The sequence below is a fragment of the Panthera tigris genome, chromosome B1 (genome assembly GCF_018350195.1).
Source record: "Panthera tigris isolate Pti1 chromosome B1, P.tigris_Pti1_mat1.1, whole genome shotgun sequence".
Lineage (NCBI taxonomy): Eukaryota > Metazoa > Chordata > Mammalia > Carnivora > Felidae > Panthera > Panthera tigris.
The window spans coordinates 131,395,255-131,417,489 of record NC_056663.1 but is presented as its reverse complement, the minus strand read 5'-3'; the positions used below and the strand labels follow the sequence as shown (position 1 = coordinate 131,417,489).

At 39.3% G+C, this 22,235-nt stretch overlaps 2 protein-coding genes across 4 annotated transcripts in view; one reads left to right on the top strand and one right to left on the bottom strand.

Annotated features, from left to right (window-relative positions):
* HERC3 (HECT and RLD domain containing E3 ubiquitin protein ligase 3) overlaps positions 1 to 21,021 on the top strand; it is a 110,962-nt gene extending 89,941 nt beyond the window's left edge. For all 3 annotated transcript variants that reach the window (XM_042984202.1, XM_042984200.1, XM_042984201.1), the window contains 3 exons: positions 16,641 to 16,824; positions 17,050 to 17,152; positions 19,322 to 21,021. In XM_042984202.1, the coding sequence (XP_042840136.1) occupies positions 16,641 to 16,824; positions 17,050 to 17,152; positions 19,322 to 19,530 (496 nt within the window). In that variant the 3' untranslated portion in view covers positions 19,531 to 21,021. The remainder of the gene's footprint in view (positions 1 to 16,640; positions 16,825 to 17,049; positions 17,153 to 19,321) is intronic.
* Positions 4,298 to 6,900, bottom strand: NAP1L5 (nucleosome assembly protein 1 like 5). The gene has a single exon (XM_007074809.3). The coding sequence runs from the start codon at positions 6,016 to 6,018 to the stop codon at positions 5,425 to 5,427; it is 594 nt and encodes a 197-aa protein (XP_007074871.2). The 5' UTR covers positions 6,019 to 6,900; the 3' UTR covers positions 4,298 to 5,424.
* Positions 21,022 to 22,235: the final 1,214 nt, after the last annotated feature.

Here is a 22,235-nt window from a genome sequence, read left to right as displayed (position 1 = left end):
GGGTCCTTTTGGTTATTTATTAGATGGGTCTAAGAAAAGTAGATAAAAGAACTATATAAGAATAATACCTTCTGGATTTTAACTTGGGCAGTTGAGTACACAGATACTGCTCACATTGAAGTTATTTTTATTGACTTACCAGTTAGTTATTTGCTGTCACCGCTGCCCTGGAGGAAAATGCCAGAAAGGTACCAATTCTTAATCCATAATTTATTGTATTCCATTTGGTCTTAAAATTGCATTCTGCCCTTGGATAAGAGCTTCAGACAGGCAAATGAGTTACAAGCATCCAAGTAAAAGAATATCCGTGGGTGATTGCTGGTGGCTACACCCTAGTCAAATCTTGCCACAGCTGGTAATCACATCTGGATAATGACCACTCATGGTTAAGTATTTCTCATACTGTGTAACATGGTGTTATTACCATTAATGAAAAATGTATGTATCATTCTAGATTCCCCCAAATTGACTTCAATTTAATGTAGTCAAATTAAATGCAGTTGATGTCTTCCCCCATTTCTGTCATACCGAAAAAGGGATGGGGAGCGTAGTAAAAGATCACACAGTGAGGCATGCCAGGCTTAAAGTAGGTGCTCCAAAGAGCATCCTGATTCCATAGAAAGAACCTGAGAATAAAACTCATACACGACAAACACTTCCAGCTCCTTAACATCTACTGAAGTTAGGACTGCTCAAAGACTTGAGTTGATCTCTTCAGATGGTCTCTAAGAGGTGTAATCTTTAAGATCTACCTTGTATTTGCATTGGGCTGTTACGGGAATAGCAGATGGTTAAAACGCCAGTAACATTTCTTGAGTACTTAATACTTGTCCAGCACTATACTAAGTACTTCACATGTAATCCTCTCCACTTTACAGATGCAGAAACTGAGCCACAGAGAGGCATAAGTAACTGTTCAAGGTTACACAGCTAGAAATCTAGGATTCAGGGCCAGAGGCAGGATTCAAAGCCAGGCATTTTGAGTGAGAGCCTGTGCTCCATAAATGTCAGCAAATTGCCCCATAGATGCCAAGACCAGAACTTGAGTTTCCATCCACCACCCCCTCCCTAACCCAATATGAAAAATGACTTAGAAGAGTTTGCTGTTTTCCTTTCAGGAACACTATGCAGTTAAAAAAAAAAAAAAAGTTGGCTTAGGTAAAAATGTACTATATATGTGTAAAATTATATGTCTGAATTTTTAAACTTAGCTTGAGACGATGCATATATTTACCATATTATTACAAAGCCCTCATGGATACCTTTAATAATGACTACACAGTCTGCCTTGTGAATGTGTGTGTTCTGTTCTCTCACTTTGGGGTATTTGGCTTCTATGTTCTTTTTTCTCTCCTTCTTCCTTCATTTTTAATAAGACTTTTCAAGCATCTTTTGTGTATAAAGCTTTCTTTGTTTGCCTTTAAAATTGCTTTTTTAATGGATAATATCCCAAGGATGAAATTGAATTAGTGTATATCATTTTGAATCAGTTGATAAATGTTTTTGCTAAATTGATTTTGCTAATGAATTATATACAACTTACACGTTATCATCAGTGTATGAGAGTACTCATTTTAGCTAATCCTTATAAGCACTAAGTATTCTCCAAAAAAAAATAATAAATTATCTTGCATTTGTAAAATTTTGCATTTCTTCCACACATAGTCTACTTTACATATTCTGCACAGCTTTGATGCATTTTACCGTGAATTAGATAGAAGTGGACAATATTGTGAATGTACTAAATGCCACTGAATTGTTCATTTAAATGGTTAATTTTATGTTATGTGACTTTCTCCTCAATAAAAATTGTTTGTGTACATGTTGTGTGCACGTGCAAATGTGTCTCTGTGTCTGCCTTGAGTGTTAACTCTCAGGCAGGGAGAACTGCTGTGTCATGCTTAGGATGCGACACTTTTCTGCGTAATGCTCTGAGAGACTGAATTGAATGTGTAATGCATGTTGCTTTTCTTTCTGCCAGTTATTTTGTGCTTTAGTGACAAATTTGGGCATGTAATGTATTAAAAATGGTTTCTGAGTGATAATGTTTGACCCATCTTAAAGGCAGGGTATCCTGCTAGACGTAAACATCCAAGTTTTATGGCTGTCGGAGAAACTATCAAATGAGCAGTGCAGGAAACAGAGGGTAAACATCAACTCAGTTGGGAAACGGTGGAAATTGACTGACATTGGTGAAAGGCATCGTAAACATCCCTGTATCCTGGGAAAGTGGCCAACAGTGGTGTGACTAGTAGCTAGAAAACCCTACAGCTAAAGTCTTACCATAAGTGGAAGAAAGACTGCTGGCCAGAGCACTCGGCTGGGAATGCGTGTATTCCAGACCTCGCTGGAGCCCTGGTCAACCTAGTGCTGCCCTCTTGGGATATGTCTTTCTGCCCCAGGCAGGGTTGCAGTATTTCCTCTTTTTAAAGTAGTCTGCTGATGTCCTTTATGTATTTCTGTATTGGGACTAAATGATTTTCGTATGATTTGTAGGAACTCTATATTACATTAAGACTATTTTCTGTAAATTGGACTCCTGTTTGCTTTTGAAAATGTGGAGTGCTTGTGTTTAAATTTTTATAATTTATTAGTTTGTGTGTTGTCATGTCTGTTACTTCTTTTGGTCTTATATTACTAATCTCAGCCTTCCCCTGCCCAGTAATTGATAAATACATAATGTATTTTCTTCACTTAAAAAAAATTTGGGGGGGACCTGTACTCTAAGGTGAAAGCTTGAATTGTTTCAGTATGGCTGGTTTCCTTAGCTATTCATACAGGTGAACATTAGGTTAATTATATTAAGGTCCAGATTCAGTTTGGGTTTTGATTTGATTGTGATAAATTAAAAGTTAATTTGGGCATAATTGTCACTTTTGTGATATTCAGTCTTACCATCCAAAGACCTTAACATTTCTTTCTTTGTTTTTCCTTTTCACATAGGCTAGACATATTTTTTGTTAGAGGTTTTTATAAATATTTTGATTTCTTCTTTCTATTCTGAAAGTGTCTTTTCATTTATACTGATCATTATTAGTACCTACAAATAGTTAATGGCTTTTGTATATTTATCCGGCAGCTGGTCAATTCCTCAAACATATTGTGTTAATAATTTTCAGCTGATTCTCTTGGGTCTTCTGTATATAATTACATGAATGCAAAAAAAATTTTCCCCAATAATTACACTCCTTATTTGTTTCATTCATTTTTTTCTTTTTACTAGATGGACCTAGAAAAATATTAAACAAGTCTCTTATTTCTAGAGATAAGAAATAAATACTGAGTTTTATTAGTTTTTTTTTTTTTTCGCTTCTATTAAGATAATCTTTGACTTCTTATGTAAATATGTTATTTTGATTTTCTCTTTTGGTTGGCCTGGCCCTAAGAATGATTAATATTACATTAAGGTTTATTTAACTCTACTATTGCCATTAGCAACAGGTCAGAGCTGCCTTCCAGTCCTTAAGGTAAAGCAGTCTCATTTTGCTTCTGCATAATTTTAACCCTTAAAAGAAATGGAAGAAAATGCATTTCAGTTTTTTATTTTGGGTGTGTGTGTGTGTGGGGGGGGTCTTTAATTTTAAACTATTTTTTCTTCATTCAGAATGCCCAAATGTAAAGTTGAAGTAGGCCTTTTTGTATATTTATAATATCACATTAAAAGTCTTTTATCTCTTCTGGGAGGAATTCAAAACCTGATTTTATACTGAGGAAACCAAAACGAGACAGTTTATTGAATTTCCGGTTTCTGAATTAAAAGCCACATTCTTCTCTGATGAAGAATCATAAACTTAAGAATATAATGTTGTCTGTTTTCTCCCCTTTTGTACCTGGGGAGGGAAGGAGGATTGAATTTCCAATCAGTGTCTTTATCTTTCATGTAATAATAAAACAATAATAAAATAATAATAATAGCTGAATTTCTTGAAGCACTGAGTATGTGTCAGATACTAGCCTACACTTTGTGTATTAACCTGACTTTTCATAATTGTGAGGAAGGGACTGTTACTATCCCCTTTTATAGAAGGAGAAACTGAACACAGACCAACTGAATTGCCTGAGGTTCATTGCTTACAAGAGGCAGAGCTGGGATTTAATTCCAGGCAGAGTATTCTGAGTCCTTTTGTTTTTTGAAAATAGTTTTATTAACACTACAGTGGTAAACAACTTTATGCTTGTTTCTTCGTAGATCACGGAGTCACACAAAATTCAAAACCCACAAAGAAGCTAAAAGTCTTTACATTAAATGTGTCCTTCCTAAAAATCCTTAACTGTATGTCAGTCTGTCCTCAAGCAGTAAAATTTGAATATGCACCATTTTTTATTTAATATGTCACATTTACATAGCAAAATAATGAAGGCACAGCTAATACAAGCAAACGTAAACCCTTCTACTTCTGAGCTGGGGGTGGGGACACACACTTGGATTGGTTCTTCAAGTATATATTTTTTCCAAACATTAGCTTCGTTGAAGAGTTCTGGTAATTTTCACAGCTACATTCTAAAAGCTACATGACAAAAGACTTCACAAGGATCAAACTACATAACACTGAATACACATGCTTTACAGAATTGGCTACATTCTACATCTTTTCAAGTAAATTAATATTTCTAGAATGCTAGGTAAAAGGATTTAATACTTAAACATTTTGGGTTTGTTTTTTTTACACCTTTGTAAATAGACACTACCAAGAAAACACATAAACATGAGACTGTAAATAACAAACACATATGTTGACAATATTATACAGGTTATACACCCTCCTTCTCAGAACCATGTTGCTTCTCTAAATTCAAATATTTAGAACATTCTTTAGAATTTGAAGTGGCAGTTTTCCAGGCCTCATTAAGCAGTACTGTCATGATCTCCATCACAGGCTTCCTCCATTCGTCACTCTTCTCTCAAGTGTAAAGCTGATGTCTGGGTTACAAAAGCAAAGTCTTAAGATGAGAGTCTTGGGTTCTGCTTTTCCTGCACTGGAAAATGTCCAGACTAAAGAAACTGAAGAATTAAACACTGAGAACATGTTCAGTCTTGGCCTGGGTGTTCCATGTGTAGTGTGATGGCTGTGGGATGAACAGGTTTCAAAGTGACATTCTTTACTTCACATCTACCTGACACCCTTACTAAGCCTCAGTTGCAGTCCTCACAGAAGAGATCATGAAAAACTCATTTTAAATTTAACTCGATTTCCTCAACACCTTTTGATATATTTATTGTTTAAAAATGAAAATCAAATTTGAAACGGGCTGGCCAGGATCTGATTGCTTCAATTTAATATTAGGAATGTCAGTATTGATTCGTTGTATTTTGGTCCCAAACCTGAGCCTTATTTTTAAGTCCACCAATATTCAAAAAAAAAAGAAAAGAAATAGGGTATTTGTTTTCGGCGTCATCCTCCTCTTCAGAATCTCTGCCCCCGCTTATTTCTTGGCGTCATCAGACACCGCAGAATGGGGACCCTCATCTTTGGCAGCGGCCGCCTCCGCAGCAGCCTCTGCCGCAGCTTCCTCCTCCTCCTCCTCCTCCTCTTCCCCCTCCTCCTCATCCTCGTACTCTTCCTCGTCGTCGTCCTCCTCCTCCCCTTCTAAGGTCCATGCACATCCCTCCATCTCACCAGTGAGCTCTTGGATCTTGGCAAGTAGGGGCTTATAGATGTCGTTATACTTTTTTTCCAGAGCCTGAAATTCCTTATCAAATTTGGCTTCTATCTTATCGCACCGTTTCTGCAGCTTTTTAAGGGCCAGGACTCGGCATTTCACCGAATTAGGCAGGCTCTCGATAAAGTCATTTTTCGGCTTTGGTGCATTCTCTGCTGGGGTCTGGGGCTCCTCGGCCGTCTGACCAGCCGCGCTGTCGGAGTCGCCAGCCGCGCTGTCAGAGTCTCCCCCCTGCGCACCGCCTTCCGCCATTACCTCCTCCGCTGCGGCCGCCTCCGCTGCCGCTGCCGCTGCCGCCGCCGCTGCCGCCGCCGCCTGGCTTGCCTCCGCAGGTCCCTGGTTTTCCGAGTCGGCCATGTTAACAGGAGAAGCTGCAGAGGTCTAGGGTGGCTCCCGCAGAGACCTGCACCCGAGCTGCACCAGAGAGATCTTGAGGATGCGGCAAGTGGCGGTGACGTCGGCCGCGGCAGTGACGTCGGCCGCGGCCCCGCCCTTTTATCGCCAGCCCTTGACTGGCTCTCTACAATCAGCTGATGGTCTTGCCCCCATACTGCGCCAGCTTCCCCCTGTTGCTACCCTGCCATCTCCTTGGCACTGCAGCTGACGTCAGAACCTGTTTCTTGGATACTCTGCCCCCAGTCTGCCCACATACCTTCCCCCCTGTTAAGCTGGGCTGGGAATGGCAGCAGTACCCACGGCCCCCTTTCAGGAATTGCTTCAATGGCCTCAGTCTTTCTCAGTTTGCTGCTCTATCCCACTCAGGTCCTTGTATACAACTGTCAGTGTATCTGTCTTGGCCTTTGTCTGCACGACCCCACAACTGGCGTTGGTTGGGTGTCTCTGGCTTACTCTTGTGGAGTCAGCTTCGATCACCTCTCAGATTCCTATGAAGTCCTGTACAGAAAGCGAAGGCACTGGAGAACTAACTGTACCCCTCTGGGGTCCTGGGTGCATGTGTGTGGAGAGGGCAGTTTGCATGTCCATCTGCCCACTTAACAGCCCTTCTTGGTCATTCCTCAGTTTAGCGGCCTATGTATTGGTGGTAAATCTTCTCTCAGCTAACTGGATCTTGGAAACCGTTTTGTAGCCATTTGGATAGGGAATCTCAGGACCTTTGGTATTCTGGAATGTGTTCTAGAAGTTCCCTCAGAAATCTTTGGCCCGTGGGCAGGAATAAAGCTGAAGGACCAAAGAAAAGCAAGGCCTTAGAAGGTGTTAGAAACCTTAGGCCCAGGGTAAGGGCAGCATCTTATCCATGTGAATGCATGTATTAAGTACTGTGGTTTATGGGGGACACACAGACACACATGTGTACACACAGACATTGTCCCCAAGGCACTCCATAGTTCAGTATCTGCTTTTTGGTCTTGCTGGGGATTTGTATCTGAGAGCATTTTTAAAAGGTCTTAAAAAGGGAACTCTCCTTCTTTAAGAGCAAGGTGAGTAGTCATTTTATTTTACTTCCCTACCTTGCTTATTAGATAGACCAAAGTGATAGCTTCTTGAATAAGGATGAGGGCACACATTTTAGGTATGGAAGAAGACAAATGATCCTTCTTGGTATTTCTTAGGAATAGTTTCAAATTCAGCATTATTGGTTTAAATGCTTCTCTTTCACTGTACTGGAACTTGCTGAAGCTCTTCCATCAAGCATATGAATGTTAGGAAATTACTTCCTAAAGTACAGTTGGTGCTATCTTGTGGTTTTTATGAGTATTAAATTAGATAATAATATGTAAAGCCCTTAGTGTTGACATGTAGCAAGCACTTGATGTATTTGAGTGTTTTTTTTACAAGTTAATTACATTCATTAATATGCAGAGATAACCTGCAATAATATTCCTTTTTAGAAAAGGACATTTTTGGGGGTGCCTGGGTGGTTCAGTCAGTTAAGCCTCCAACTTTGGCTCAGGTCATGATCTCATGGTTTGTGGGTTCGAGTCCCACATCAGGCTCTCTGCTGTCAGCGCAGAGCCCACTTTGGATCCTCTGTCTGCCCCTCTCTCTGCCCCTCCCCTACTCCTACTCTCCCCAAAATAAAAACAAACATTAAAAAAAAAAAACGGATATTTTTGTGCCCTTCCCCAAAGAACCTTTTACAAAAAGCCCAGTATATTCCCATTAGCAAACATCCTAGTTTTTTAAATGTATTTGTGATTCTTATTGTGTATTTTACTTTCTTATTTGTGCTTCAGATAATTTACTTTCTTCTTTTTTGTTACCATTTGTAGTGACAGGTCTTATTGTTAAGGCTGAAATTCCAGTTTAGCTGAGTTTAAATGTGATAATACATCTATATTTAGTTGGCTGACACTATACATATTCCATGTATCACGTTATTAGTGAAAGAGAGATAATAAAGTATCCCCTAAATTGAGAAGCCACTCAGAGACCAGAAAACGAAGGAGGCCACTCCATGCAGTTTACACAGAGCTTTATTCAGGGTAACTTACTGATGAGGGATCCGGTGGTGGGCGAGCTGCAGTTATTCTCCGCAAAATCCAGATGTTAGTCCCCTGATTTTATAGGGCGAGGAGATAGGTAGATGGGCATTATAGTGAGAGCAAAGGGTTCCCATATACCTATATAAATGGCTTGCGTGCACCTGACAGCTAACCTATAACTTGTGGAACCATCTGTACATCAGGAAGGGGAAAGACCATGTTATCTCTATCAGATTCATAGGAGGCCAAAACAAGCCTCCCCCATAATTTTAAGGTATGTGTGTTAATCTCCAAGGGCCCGGAACACGTATTCCCCGAGAGTAGTCACAGAGCAAACGTGAACAAGGTGGAGGACCAAAGATGGAGTCAGTATTGTCAGCAATACTACACATATATTCCATTTATCATCTCTTAATGGTTGCATTTACCTTGAGGTTAGGAATGCTTTCTCTCATTTTAAAGGTAAGGAACTTGGAAACAGAAAAATAAAGTGAAATATTCTGTTACTGTATGTATTGCTTGATTGACAGAATCAGAGGCAGAAACCAGGCCTCTGACTGTAGTGTAGAAGTTGGGACAGACTCCTGTAGTGTAGAAGTTGTGACAGACTTTTTATAAAAAGCTAGAATTTTAGTAAAATCCATTTGACTTCCTTGAGTTGGTTGAGACAAACAGGATGTGCTCATCTTACAGGAATTTTATTTTGCCATCTTAAAAAATCTTAAACTTTAGTGTTAAGCTAGGCTACTTTTTTCAAAAAGGTCTTTTGTTGAGATATAATTTATTATATTTTACATAAAAATACAATTTAATTATTAATTTATGTGTAATAAAATTTGTCCTTTGCTTTGGCAGATACAGTCATGTAAACACTACACTGAGATGTAGAACAATAACATCATCCCAAAAAACTCCTTCATAGTCCTTCCCTTGTCAGCCCTGCTGACCACTGATCCATCTCTAAAATTGTTTTTTTCCCAGAATGTCCTGTAAATGGAATCATATGTGTGTGGACTTTTGAGTCTGGCCTTTTTCACTCACCATAATGCATTTGAGATTCATCTGTGATGTTGTGTACACTAGTCATTTTTTTTCCTTTTTATTACTGAGTAATATTCCCATTTGGGCTGTTTCCAATGTTTTGTGATTATAAATAATGCTGCAGTGAACATAAGTTTTTACTTCTCTTGGATACATAGCTACAAGTAGAATTGCTTGGTCATATTTTAAATGTATATTTAGCTTTTTGAGAAAGTTCCACAGTGTTCCAAAGTGACTATACCATTTTGTTTTCACACATACAGTAATGTATGAGCTATAGTTATTCCAAAGGTATCTGGTATTGTTGGGTTTTTCCCCCTTAATCTAATAGCTGTGTATAGTATCCTAAACGATTAATGATGTTGAGTATCTTCCAATATACTTATGTGTCATTCATATGTCTTCTTTGATGAAATATCAGTTTATATCTTTTGCCCATTTTCTAAGTTGAGTTTTTTGTTTTCTTATTTTTTAATGGTTTTATATATTTTAGTTACAAGTCCTTTGTGAAATATGTGTTTTGTAAATATTTTTTCTAGTCCATGGCTTAGTCTTTTAATTTTTTTCAAAAAATAGAAATTTAAAATTTTGATAATTTTTTTTTCTTTTATGGATTGGGCTTTTGGTGTCATGGCTAAAAGATATTTGCCAAATCTAAGGCCACAAAGATTTGTTCCTATGTTTTTTTCCAGAAGTTTTATAACTTTTACATTTAGACTGTCATCCTTACTGATTTAGCTTTTATATAAGTGTGAGGTATATGGATATATACCTTTTGCATGTGGATATCATGTTGATCCAGAACCATTTATTGAAAACACTATCTGCTAAATTGCTTTTGCAAATTTGTTGAGAATTAGCTGACCATATTTGTGTGGGTATTTCTGGACTTTCTGTTGCATTGATTTATTTATGTGTCTATCTTTTTGCCAACAATACCCTTAATAACTAACTTTATAATAAGTCAAGAAATTAGGTAATGTTGAATTCTCTAACTTTGTTCTTTTTCACAGTTGGTTTGGCTCTCCTAGTTTCTTTACCTTTCTATATAAATCTCAGAATCAACTTAATAAACTTTTTTAAAGAACCTTACTACCATTCGAATCCAGACTTATACAAACCATTGGCAATGGATATAGTACTTGTTCTTTTAAATTTATGTATTTTAAAATGTTACCTTGTTAAGAGTTGTCTCATTTTGTGGGCTTTATGGACTCTAGTATATAATTGAGGCTGCAGTAACACAGAATTGTGAGTAACGTAGATGAGATATCATGTTGTGAAAACTTTATCTCAGCATATTGTAATTTCTCATGTAGTTGTCATATTGGACATGAAAAGAATCAAGGCAGGGGAAAGGGAGGACACTTAGATGAGGTGGTTGGGAGCACAGGTCTGTATTCAGACATCTGGCTTCAATTTCTGCCCCTGCCCATGTACCAAGTGTTCGTCTTGGATTCAGTTCTGAAATTGGAATAATGACAATTTACCTGAAAATTTTTGAAAATGGAAAATAATTCAAAATTTATCTCTGCGGCCTCAAGAAACTTTTTTAAAATTTATTTTTGCATATTTGTTTAATTGGGACATTCTTCTACCATTAAATCCACTCAAAGAGTAGTTTTGAATATTCACTGAGATAGTGTGTATCTAAGAATTTATTGCAGTGATTAGTACCTAGTAAACACTCTGTAACTGTTAGTGATCATTATTAAAAGAATGTGTTGAGAGCAATACTAATTGACATACAGAGATTAGAGTATATGAGTTCGCTAGGGCTGCTATAACAAAGTACCAAAGACTGGCTTAAACAACAATTTATTATCTCAGTTCTGGAAGCTAGGAGTCCAAGAACAAGGTATTGACAGGGTTGGCTTCTTCTGAAGCTTCTCGTTTTGGCTGCAGATGGCTGGCTTCTCCTTCTGTCTCTTCCCATTGTCTTCCCTCTGAATATTTGTGTCCAAATTTCCCCTTTTTATAAGGACACCAGTCATGGTGGAGTAGGGCTCACCCTAATGCCCTTATTTTGAACTTGATTACCTCTGTAAAGATTATATATCTAAATAAGGTCATCTCCTGAGGTACTGGGGTTAGAACTTCAATATATGAATTTTAGGGGGAGAAAATCCAGCTCATAACACTCCACCCTCTGGTCCTCTGAAAGTCTTGTCCTTCTCACCTATAAAATACATTTACCCCACTCCAACATCCCCCAAAATCTTAACACAATTCCAGCATCAACTCTTAAGTCCAAAGTCTCATCTGTGATGGTTAATTTTAGGTATCAACTTGACTAGGTCATGGTGTACCCAGATATTTCATGAGGTATTACTCTGGATATGTGTAAGGGTGTTTGTGGATGAGGTTAACATTTGAACAGGAAACTGAGTAAAGCAGATTGCAGTCCCTGATGTGTGAGGGTCTCATCAGTTGAAGGCCTGAATAGAACAGAAAGGCTGAGTAACAGGTACTCTTCCTGCCTGATTCTGCCTTTGAACTGGGATGTCAGTTTTTCCTCCCTACAGACTCTAACAGAAGCATAAACCCCTCCTGGTTCTCAAGCCTCCCTGTCTTTGGACTAGAACACAATTGGCTCTCCTGGATCTGCAGCTTGCTGACTGCAGAGCCTGGGGCTTATCTGCCTCCATTTGTGTACATGTACACACACATACCTACTGGTTCTGTTTCTCTCTGGAGAACCCTGACTCATATATCAGGTAAATATTGTCTAAATCCTGAGGTAAAATTCTTCCACAGCTGTGAAGCCAGATTCAAGTTATCTGCTTCAGTACGATGGTGGGCACAGGCATGGGATGGACATTCCCATTATAAAAGGGAGACATCAGGAGGAAAGAGGTCATAGGTCCCAAGCAAGTCCTAAACCTAGCAGGGAAAATTTCACTAGATTTTGGGGCTTGGAGAATAATCTTCTTTGGGACTATGCTGTATCCTCTGGCTCACAGGGGTGGTGGCCCTACCTTCCGTGGCCAAGAAGTTACTGGCTCTGGTTCCTTGACCTAATAAGCCCATGATGGCAGTAGTAGGCTCACTGGACTCTGATTTGCCTTTGGGGGCATTCTTCCCTTTTCTTAAAAGGTAATGCCTGTTTGCAGAGTGCGTCAGTTGGGTAGGTTCATTTCATACCAGTAGAATTCCAGAAGTCCAACAGTCTTCCTTCATTTTGTCCGTCCCTGTCTCTTTGGTGCAAACTGGCAGTGTTTCTGCTCTTAAAAGTTTTTATTTTTAGTAACTTTGTTGGCTTCCCAGACAAGTCACAGGGATGCAAAACCCTAGAACACAATTTGGCCCAGTTCTTTGCCACTTGATAACAAGATCACGTTTCCTCCAATTTCCAATAAGCAGCACATTTCCTTGTAAACTTCTCCAGAGGCATTTCAACATTCTTTTTTCTAGCCACATTGTTTCTGATGTGTATTTATTTTCTGACAACAAAAGCTTTCTCTACAGCTCTCCTCTTGTCTTTCTGTGCCCTCACCAGAATCTCCTTTGCTGTTTATATTTCTGTTAACTGTCTCTTCCAGGCATCTAGGCATTTTCTGTCAAGTGTCTCAAAACTCTGACAGCCTTTACCTGTTATCCAATTCCACAGTCATTCTACATTTTTAGATATTTGCTATTGTAATACACCACTTCCTGGTACCAAGATTTGTATTAGGCTTCTCCAGAGAAACAGGACCAATAGGAGATATATACGTACAGATACAATGCTGGTTCACAGCTGTGGAAGAATTTTACTTCAGGGTTAATCAAACTAACTCTCACCGTACCTAATTTAGATGATATTTACATGATCTGTTAGGTTTCTCCAGAGAAACAGAACCAGTAGGGAGTGTGTGTGTGTGTGTGTGTGTGCGCGCGCAGGTGTACATAAATGCAGGCAGACCAGGCCCAGGATCTGCAGTCAGCAACCTGCAGATCCAGGAGAGCCAATGGTTGTAGTTATAGTCCAAAGGCCGGCAGACTTGAAATCCAGGAAGTGCTGATGCTTCTGTTAGAGTTTGTAGGCAGGAAAAAACTGATACCCAGCTCAAAGGGAACATATATGGATGTGTATACATACATATATATAGAAAGACAAAAAGAGATACTGATCCTCAGGAATCTGTCACACAATTATGAGGCTGGCAAGTTGGAAATCTGCAGGGCAGGCTGGCAGGCTGACCATTCTGACGGGAGTGGATGCTGCAGTCTTGAGTCAGAAGGCCGTCTGGAAGCCAGATTCCTTCTTCTTTGGAGGGTGTGGAAGACCGCAGTCTTTTAAGGCCTTCAGCTGACTGGATGAGGGCTTCCCACTTTATGGAGACTGATCTGCTTTACTCAAAGTCTCTGATGTTAATCCTATCTAAAAAATACCTTCACAGCAACATCTTGACTGATGTTTAACTAAACAACTGGGTACCATAGCCGAGTCAAGTTGACACCTAAAATTAACCGTAATCGTCTATAAGAAAAAATCCCGTTGATGGTGCTTCTCATAGGCAGTTGTACCAGGAAAATCCTCTTTAGTTTTATCTAATGGGTTTTAGGTAAGTTGTGCATTGGATGCCTGTGAGAAACTTTTAGCATCTGTGGTTAAGATGTACAATAATCTTTCTAGTTTAATGGCTTTTATTTTAAAAACTGAACATTTAACCCATTTTAAAGATGAGAAAAGAGAGGCTTAGTAGTTAGCAGATACACGGCAGAGCATATATTTGAATCCCTGTCTGCCTCACTTATCCACTGTATTATACTGTCTGTTGGTTAGTTATGGGTGTAGATGGTGATTGTGTAAGACGTGTTTGCTTGGAGGAAATGCAGGATGTTTCAGTGTAGTGTTATGAAGTGGTATCCCACAGTGAAGGAGAAGTAGAAAGTATCTGTCTTTATAAGGTCAGATTTTTTTTAATTTTTAGAAAAAAGTTAAAATATAGAAAAGTACAAAGACTAAGATGATGAACATCTTTGTGTCCATGAACCAGAGTAAACAGAGTATGTGCTTCAGATTTTGTAATAAAACAATGACTGATGCCAGTGAGACTCCCGTACATCTTCTTGATCCTTTTCCTCTCTTTCACATCTTCTTTTCTTATACAGACAAAACACTTAGGAATTTGATACATTTTCTTTCATGTTTTTATATATGGGTATGTTAAGACCAAAATCTTTTTCCATTAATGATTTTATTTTATTTTTTCTTAAAATTTTTTGGTGTTTTATTTTTTATATTTGAGAGAGACAGCGAGCAGGGGAGGGGCAGGGAGATGGAATCTGAAGCAGGCTCCAGGTTCTGAGCTGTCAGCACAGAGCCCGACGCAGGGCTCAAATCCACAAACCGTGAGATCATGACCTGAGCCAAAGTTGGATGCTTAACTGACTGAGCCACCCAGGCACCCCTAATGGTTTTATTTTTAAAAAATCATACCACATTTCTTATATATACCATATATATAATTTCATACTCATAAACAGAATTTTAAAGCCATAAGCCATATAATAATTGCTAATATTTATTTTTTCTTTAGTAAATTGAGGATTTTTTTTAAATTTATTTGCTTAATTTGCTTAATTTACTTAATTTACACCCAAGTTAGCGTGTATTGCAACAGTGATTTCAGGAGTAGATTCCTTAATGCCCCTTACCCATTTAGCCCATCCCCCCTCCCACAAGCCCTCCAGGAACCCTCTGTTTGTTCTCCATATATAAGAGCCTTTTATGTTTTGCTCTCTTCCTGTTTTTATATTATTTTTGCTTCCCTTCCCCTATGTTCATCTATTCCGTGTCTTAAAATCCTCATATGAATGAAGTCATATGATATTTGTCTATGACTAATTTTGCTTAGCATAATACCTTCTACTTCCATCCACGTAGTTGCGAATGACGAGATTTCATTCCTTTTGACTGCCGAGCAATACTCCATTGTGTGTGTGTGTGTGTGTATATATATATATATATATATACACACACACACACCATATCTTCTTTATCCACTCATCTGTTGATGGACATTTGGTCTCTTTCCATACTTTGGCTGTTGTTGATAGCGCTGCTGTAAACATTGGTGTGCATGTGCCCCTTCAAAACAGCACATCTGTATCTCTTGAATAAATACCTAGTAGTGCAGTTGCTGGGTCTATTTTTAATTTTTTGAGGAACCTCCATACTGTTTTCCAGAGTGGCTGTACCAGTTTGTATTCCCACCAGCAGTAGTAATTGCTAATATTTATAAAGCAGCCTTGGTTGTAAGAACTCTTCATGGATTAACTCATTTAATTTTTATAACAGTCCCATGAGTTTTATACTCTTACTTTTCCCATTTTACAGATGAAGGAATTGAGGCATAAAGAGATTAAATAACTTACCCATGGGTCACAGGCTGTAAGTGGCAGAACCTCTGACTCTTATAGATAGTATTGTTGTAAACGTTAAAAAACTTAGTAAATGCTATCATATTGTACTTAACATTCAAAAACTTGGGTTTCACTTAAACATTGTTCTTGAGATTCCGTTCATTTTGATAAATACGGGTATAGTTAATTCCATTAGAGTGCTGTGCTTAAATGGTTTCTGTCATATGACCATACCATCTTTTTTTGTCCACTCTCATATTAGTGGATATTTAGTTTTGTGTCTTACAATTCTGTGTATTATAAGAAGATGGTGCAGTGAACATCTGTGTACTTGTGCACTCACATGAGAGTCTCTCTCAGCCACCCACCTGGTAGTAGGGGTAGCTCAGTCAAAAGGTATTTACGTTTTCAACTTCTCTAGATATTGGTAAGTTTTTCTCCTAGATGTTTATGTCTCAATTCACAGTTCACATTCCCACTAGTGAGACACTGAATGCACACAGATGATGGCACAGACCATGTATGAAAATAGAACTCTGACCTGCAACCTGCAGAAACCTGCTTAGAAAACCAACCCCTTATCTACAATTGCAGCCCAGGAAGCCAACTTGCTGTGAACCAGACTTGCAAGAAGTTAGTGTCTTGATTTGCATTTGACTGATTATTAGTCAGATGGAACCCATTGTATAAGACAGTCCTTTCCAGAAATTACCTTTTAGAATAGGTGAGGATGCAAATATCAGATGGTTTAACTTTACTCATTTCTGAAGAGAAAGGAAGAAGCCTACAGTCATTATTTTAGACTTTTTTTTAAGCAGAGAGTCTTTCCTTTTTTCAAACTAAATTTTAAGTAGGACCCTAATAAGCAAGATGAAACCTGGAGCTCCTCAGGTAAAATAAAGTCAGTGGTACAGCTCTACCTGCCTTGCTTCCTCCCCTGCCTACCTGGCTTCCCTGCTCCCCGATCACCTGAAACTCTAGTGGGATCCTAGGGCTGGGCAGTAACCTACGGATGCCTCATGGTGCGAGAATTTGATGAAATTCCACTTTTAATCTCTCTCAACCTCTGTGTTAGAAGGTGAACTTGATAAACTCTATAAGACTTTGGGCTAAATGTATTCTATTTCTTTGGTCTTCTGGCAGGCAGGAATTCGTGGATGCTTATGTGAATTATGTCTTCCAAATCTCAGTTCACGAATGGTACACAGCCTTCTCCAGTGGCTTCCTAAAAGTGTGTGGTGGCAAGGTGCTCGAGCTCTTCCAGCCTTCAGAACTAAGGGCTATGATGGTGGGAAACAGCAACTACAACTGGGAAGAACTAGAAGAGGTGAGCACAAACGGCACTGTCTTTACCTCCAAGGAAGCAGCAGTGGCCTGGGTAGCTGTGCCCAGAGCATGGTCTTCCAAGTGTTCTGTGGTTGAGTAGGAATCAGAGGCTTCCTGTATCTCAGGGGTTCTTTCTTAGTCTCAACTGCAAATGGTACACAAATGTATGTCCTCTCCTTTAAGATAGGTTTTTTTTTTTTTTTTTCTTTTTGTCTTTTTTGGGCAGACTGCCATCTACAAGGGTGATTACTCAGCCACACATCCCACTGTGAAACTATTTTGGGAAACATTTCATGAATTTCCATTGGAAAAGAAGAAGAAGTTTCTCTGTAAGTATCAGTAATGTTAATCTGGTGTTTGTCCACACTTCAGTGTTGCATATGGTGTAGGATGATGTACTCCATAGGTTAAGGTCAACTCTTTTAAATGGAGAAGAGTAAATAAGGGAAATAATCTACACTTCTTGTCTCAATGGTATCTCAGGCAAACACAGCTTGTTAATCAGTATTTGTTGCCTAACAGGATGTGTTGAATCAAGGAAGAAAAACATTTCATTGATTTTTCCATTGCTCTAAAAATATTAGTTATTTTATATGTGATACCTTTAAATATTATTTTGATGGAATCTGATTAACTTCCCTTATCTCTCTAGACTTTTGAAGATTTTACAGTGCCCGCTGCAGATATAACTGGGGAGATATGGTTTTTAATAGTTTTATTGAGATATATAATTCACAAAGCATACAACTCACCCAATTAAAGTGTATAATTCAGTGGTTTTTAGTATATTCGCAGAATTTTGAAACTATCAATAATTTTTAGAACATGTTCATCATCTTAAGAAACCTCGAACTCTTTAATCAATCCGCATTTCTTCCCAACCTCTCACAGCACCTCCTCCCCACTGCCACCAGTCTACTTTCTGGCTCTGTGGGTGTGCCTGTTTTGGACATTACACGTACATGGAAGCCTATAATATATGGTCCTTGATCACTGGCTGGGTGGCATTTAAGAAGGGTAATATCTGGAAAGGAGAATGAAGCCGAGTTTAGGTGAACAAATTCAGCCATTCTATTCTATTTTATATTATTTGAGAGAGAAGGAGAACGAATGGGGCAGAGGGGCGGTGAGGGGGGAGGGAGGCGGGGGGAGGAGAATCTCAGGCAAGCTCCACTCTCAGTGCAGAGCCCAATGCAGGCTTGATCCCACGACCCTGGGATCATAACCTGAGCTGAAATCAAGAGTCGGATGCTTAACTGAATGAGCCACCCGGGTGTCCCCAAATTCAGCCTTTTAAAAATAGTTGAAATCTTTGTGACTGTATATAATTGGACCAGAAATTAGCCGGTGAATAGTATAAAATTTTTATCCATATAAAACAAAACAATAGGATTTGAAAGGTAGTCCCTTTTGCTTTATAAGAATGAGCATATATTAATATTAATGCAGGATTTACCTCCACATTCTTGTGCTTCCATGGAGTAAGGATGGAGGAAGTTGGGCTCACACAAGAATGCTTAAAAAAAGCCCTGCTTCCCCTCTGCCTGGTTACATTGGCTCTTGGGAATCAGTGGCATATAAGTCAAATAGGTTAAAGTGTATCAAGGGAGCTCATAGGGCTATAACAACCAAGAGGAGCCTGCTCGTGGTCATGGAGATTTCCTTAAAAGACATTTTTCTCTTCCGAGATCATTAGACTTGTGGAAATTTTTAGTAACTCTACAGATTTTGGCAAGAATGTTTACATATCATAGCCTCAGGTAATAGGTTAGTTGAAAGTGCTCCTTAACCAGTGATTTGTTTCTAGTAATTTCCAGCAATTAACTCTGAGATTATGTAGTGCCAGAAAACAGAGAAAGACAGCTGCGTTGTTTTTTTGTTTGTTTTGTTTTGTTTTTGCCAAGTCACAGTGTTACAAGAGTGAGATGTCTAACAGAATATCAGTGTCAGCTCTTCTGTTTTAAAAAAATAGGGAAAGGAGCAAACAGATCCCAAATGGATATTCATTAGCTAAGGAGGGTTATATGCACTAGACACTGGGTAAGAGGAGACCTTGAGGTCACATAGGTTGTAGTCTTCTTTCTTGTTTCCCCTAAGGTAAGCTCTTCTTTTCCTATATCAGCAATTCCTTTCCTCTTGGATTCTGTGAAGGCTCATAACATTTATGAGGACATACATTTGATTGAGGCCATCTTTTATTTGAGGGCATTTTTGAGCATCTTTCAATTGGATGGATTATTTGTATCAGTATATAATCAGGGTCTGAAATTAGCCAGTGAAAAACAGAATTTTTATCCATATACAACCAAAAAACAGGATTTGAAAGGCAGTCTCTTTTGCTTTATAAGAACAAGCATGTATCAATATGAATGCCATCCATATTGGCACATGAAGGTGTACTTCTCAGGCGATCCACACGGTGTCACACCTTCCTCTCCTTTCTGCGGAGAGCAGCTCCTCGTTGCGCAGCTGGTAATGCCGGTTCCCTTTCTCCTCAGTGTTCCTGACGGGCAGTGATCGGATCCCCATCTATGGCATGGCAAGCCTGCAGATCGTCATCCAGTCCACAGCCAGCGGGGAGGAGTACTTGCCTGTGGCCCACACTTGCTACAATCTTCTTGATCTCCCCAAATACAGCAGCAAAGAGATCCTGAGTGCACGGCTGACCCAGGCCCTTGACAACTATGAGGGGTTCAGTTTGGCTTGAGGCTCCCCAGCTTGCCCCAGATTTCCCTCCCTTCCTTGGTGTCCACATTGAGGCCCATACAGAAAACCATGGGGAGGGAGTTCTATTTTTTTATTGTATAAGTGAGTTGGGACTTTTGAATCCTGAACCCAGTAGATGTGTTTCTGGGCTTGTGAGCAGTAAGCAACCCTTTTGAAAAATCAGGGGTTAGGGATGGGGTGAAAAATTGGCTCTTAATATGGGAGGCATTTTTGTCTTTAAACCAAATTACCTAGTAGTGTTCCTTGCACTTGTGAGTATGTTGCACTCTGCTGGATACAATGGCAGTGGAATTTTAAACTCTTACTTCCCAGATGTCTCTCTCAGCCCTGATATTTCCTCACAGTGCTTCCTGTCCTCTCTTCTCATTCCTCTGCAAGAATGATTTTGACTAATGTGTCCTTTCTCACCTGCACGTGCGGAACGTCTCCTTTCTCTGCAGACTTGGAAATGCTCCTGGCTTGTTGCAGCCCTACTGTAAGGACTAAAGGGGAAAGGACTACTTCAGAAATTCCCAATTCCAGGAAGCTGGATCTGGGTCCATTACTTTGGCTGAACTCTTGAGAATTTGTGGGAGCCTTTATGAACACATCTTGCTTTACAAGAAGTTATTGAGGGACTAGCAATCTCCCCCTGGCTCTGCCTGGACCTACTTAAAGATGTGTAGAGCAGCTTAGCGTTGCCGCTGAGCCAAATTTTGTTTTGTTGTTCAGCCAAGTACCTTCGACAATAAGGTGAGGTGATAGACCACCCCCCCACCCCTTCGGTTATCTCGCTTCTGGAGCAAGTTGCTTCTCTAAGGAAAGTAGAAATAATAAATTTCTTGTCCTCTTTCCTTATCAATTTATACCTTCTACCACTTTCTCTTTTCTTCCTCTCCTTCCCTTTTGCTCTTACTTCATCCCATTGTTGTTATCTGACTTAATGCTCCCTTCCTCTCCTTCTAGTGGATGCATGCAGTCTATTTTTTTAATTTCTATTTAAATTGCAAAATTTCTATTTTTTTTCCTTTTCCCTAATTGCTAACACTTAAGGACATTCTATATTATGGATCTTTTGTTTATTGCATTTGAAATGTTTGTTTACAGTGGGATTTCAGGGGGGATTGTGTTTAAAGAAAATATATGTATCAAAAATAATGACATGCTCAATCTTCTTCATCATGGGATAAGAAAATTCTACATGATCAAAGAATCCATGTCAGCCTAATTTTAAATTCTTAGTCACTAGAGGAAAGACTTATTTATATAAAATGAAGTATTTATGAACCGTGATACAGCATCAAATCTCAATGAAGGATGTAGATTTTGCTTTTTTTTTTTTTTTGGTTTTAAAAGTTATTTCAATGGCTAAATTGGTAGTTTTTTCAGTCTTTATAATACAAGAATAAAAAAGATATACAGTTATATGAAATGTTTATTTTCTATGTGTGTGCATATAGTTCAATATTATGCAATAAATTTGGTGTTTTAACTTAAAACTATTTTTTATTGTATTTGCAGAACGAGTAGCTTGCTTTCAATAGAAGAGTTATCAACTCAAATAATACAAGGTTGAATTTGGTTCCAGCCATAAGAAAGTAAAAGCAAGCACTAGGGGAATGGGAAAGAAAGCAGGGGCAGTACCCAGGATCAGGGAAGCAAGTAGCCTTATGAATGGATGGGACTTCTGAAGGTTGTGATGAGTGAAAAGGCATTTTGCATGGAGGAGAAGCCCTTAGCAAAGGCTTGAACATGGGAGCATATTTAGGGAAGGGCCAGGAACAATTTGAAGAGAGCATCAGAGGAAATAGAATAATGGTAAATAAGACTGAGGAGAAAGAAAGTAGCTTTCGTGCTGAGGAACCAGGCTAAACATTGGAACTTGAGTTGGTAGCCAAGCAGGATTTGTCAAAATGTTCAGAACTTTGGGGTGGGGTAGGGGGCAGTGATAGGACTTGAGCCTGGTTTTAAGAAGAAAACTGTGGATGGGGAGGGTGCATGTGGAGGAGGAGTCAGTCCTTGCCACTCTGAAAGCAGTGAGAGTGGCAGCAGTGGAAGTAGAAGAGTGCATGGACTTCTGTTAAGTTTCTCAGGATCCACATAAGAGTGAAAACATATGGTATCTGTCTTAACAGAAGACCATGGGGGAGGGGAAGGGGAAAAAAAAAAAAAACAGAGAGGGAAGGAGCCAAACCATAAGAGACTCTTAAAAACTGAGAACTGAGGGTTGATGGGGGGTGGGAGGGAGGGGGTTGGGTGATGGGCATTGAGGAGGTCACCTGTTGGGATGAGCACTTGGTGTTGTATGGAAACCATATTAAAAAAAAAAAAAATGCATGGAGGGATAGTCCAAGATGGCAGCTCAGGAAGACCCTGAACTCACTGCCTGTATGGACACACCAAGCCTATACCTATCTATAGAGATAACAAGAACCCTACTCCCAATGCTGTGAATTGCAGCAGGAAGGACAGTACTAGGGACTGTGAGTACATTTGTCCTGGGGCACAGGAAAAAGCTGTGGCTTAAATGGGCAATTAGAATATAAAGGAACTAACCCTCCACTCCACCAAACCATGGGATGTTGGAGAAGCTGGCAAGTGCCACTGTTTATGGCCTCTCCTCCACCAGCACAGGAAAGAGCAGTGTCTGGATGCCCTAACCACCCCACTGCCCTCAGCAAGTCCTGAGCCCCAGACCACACCAGC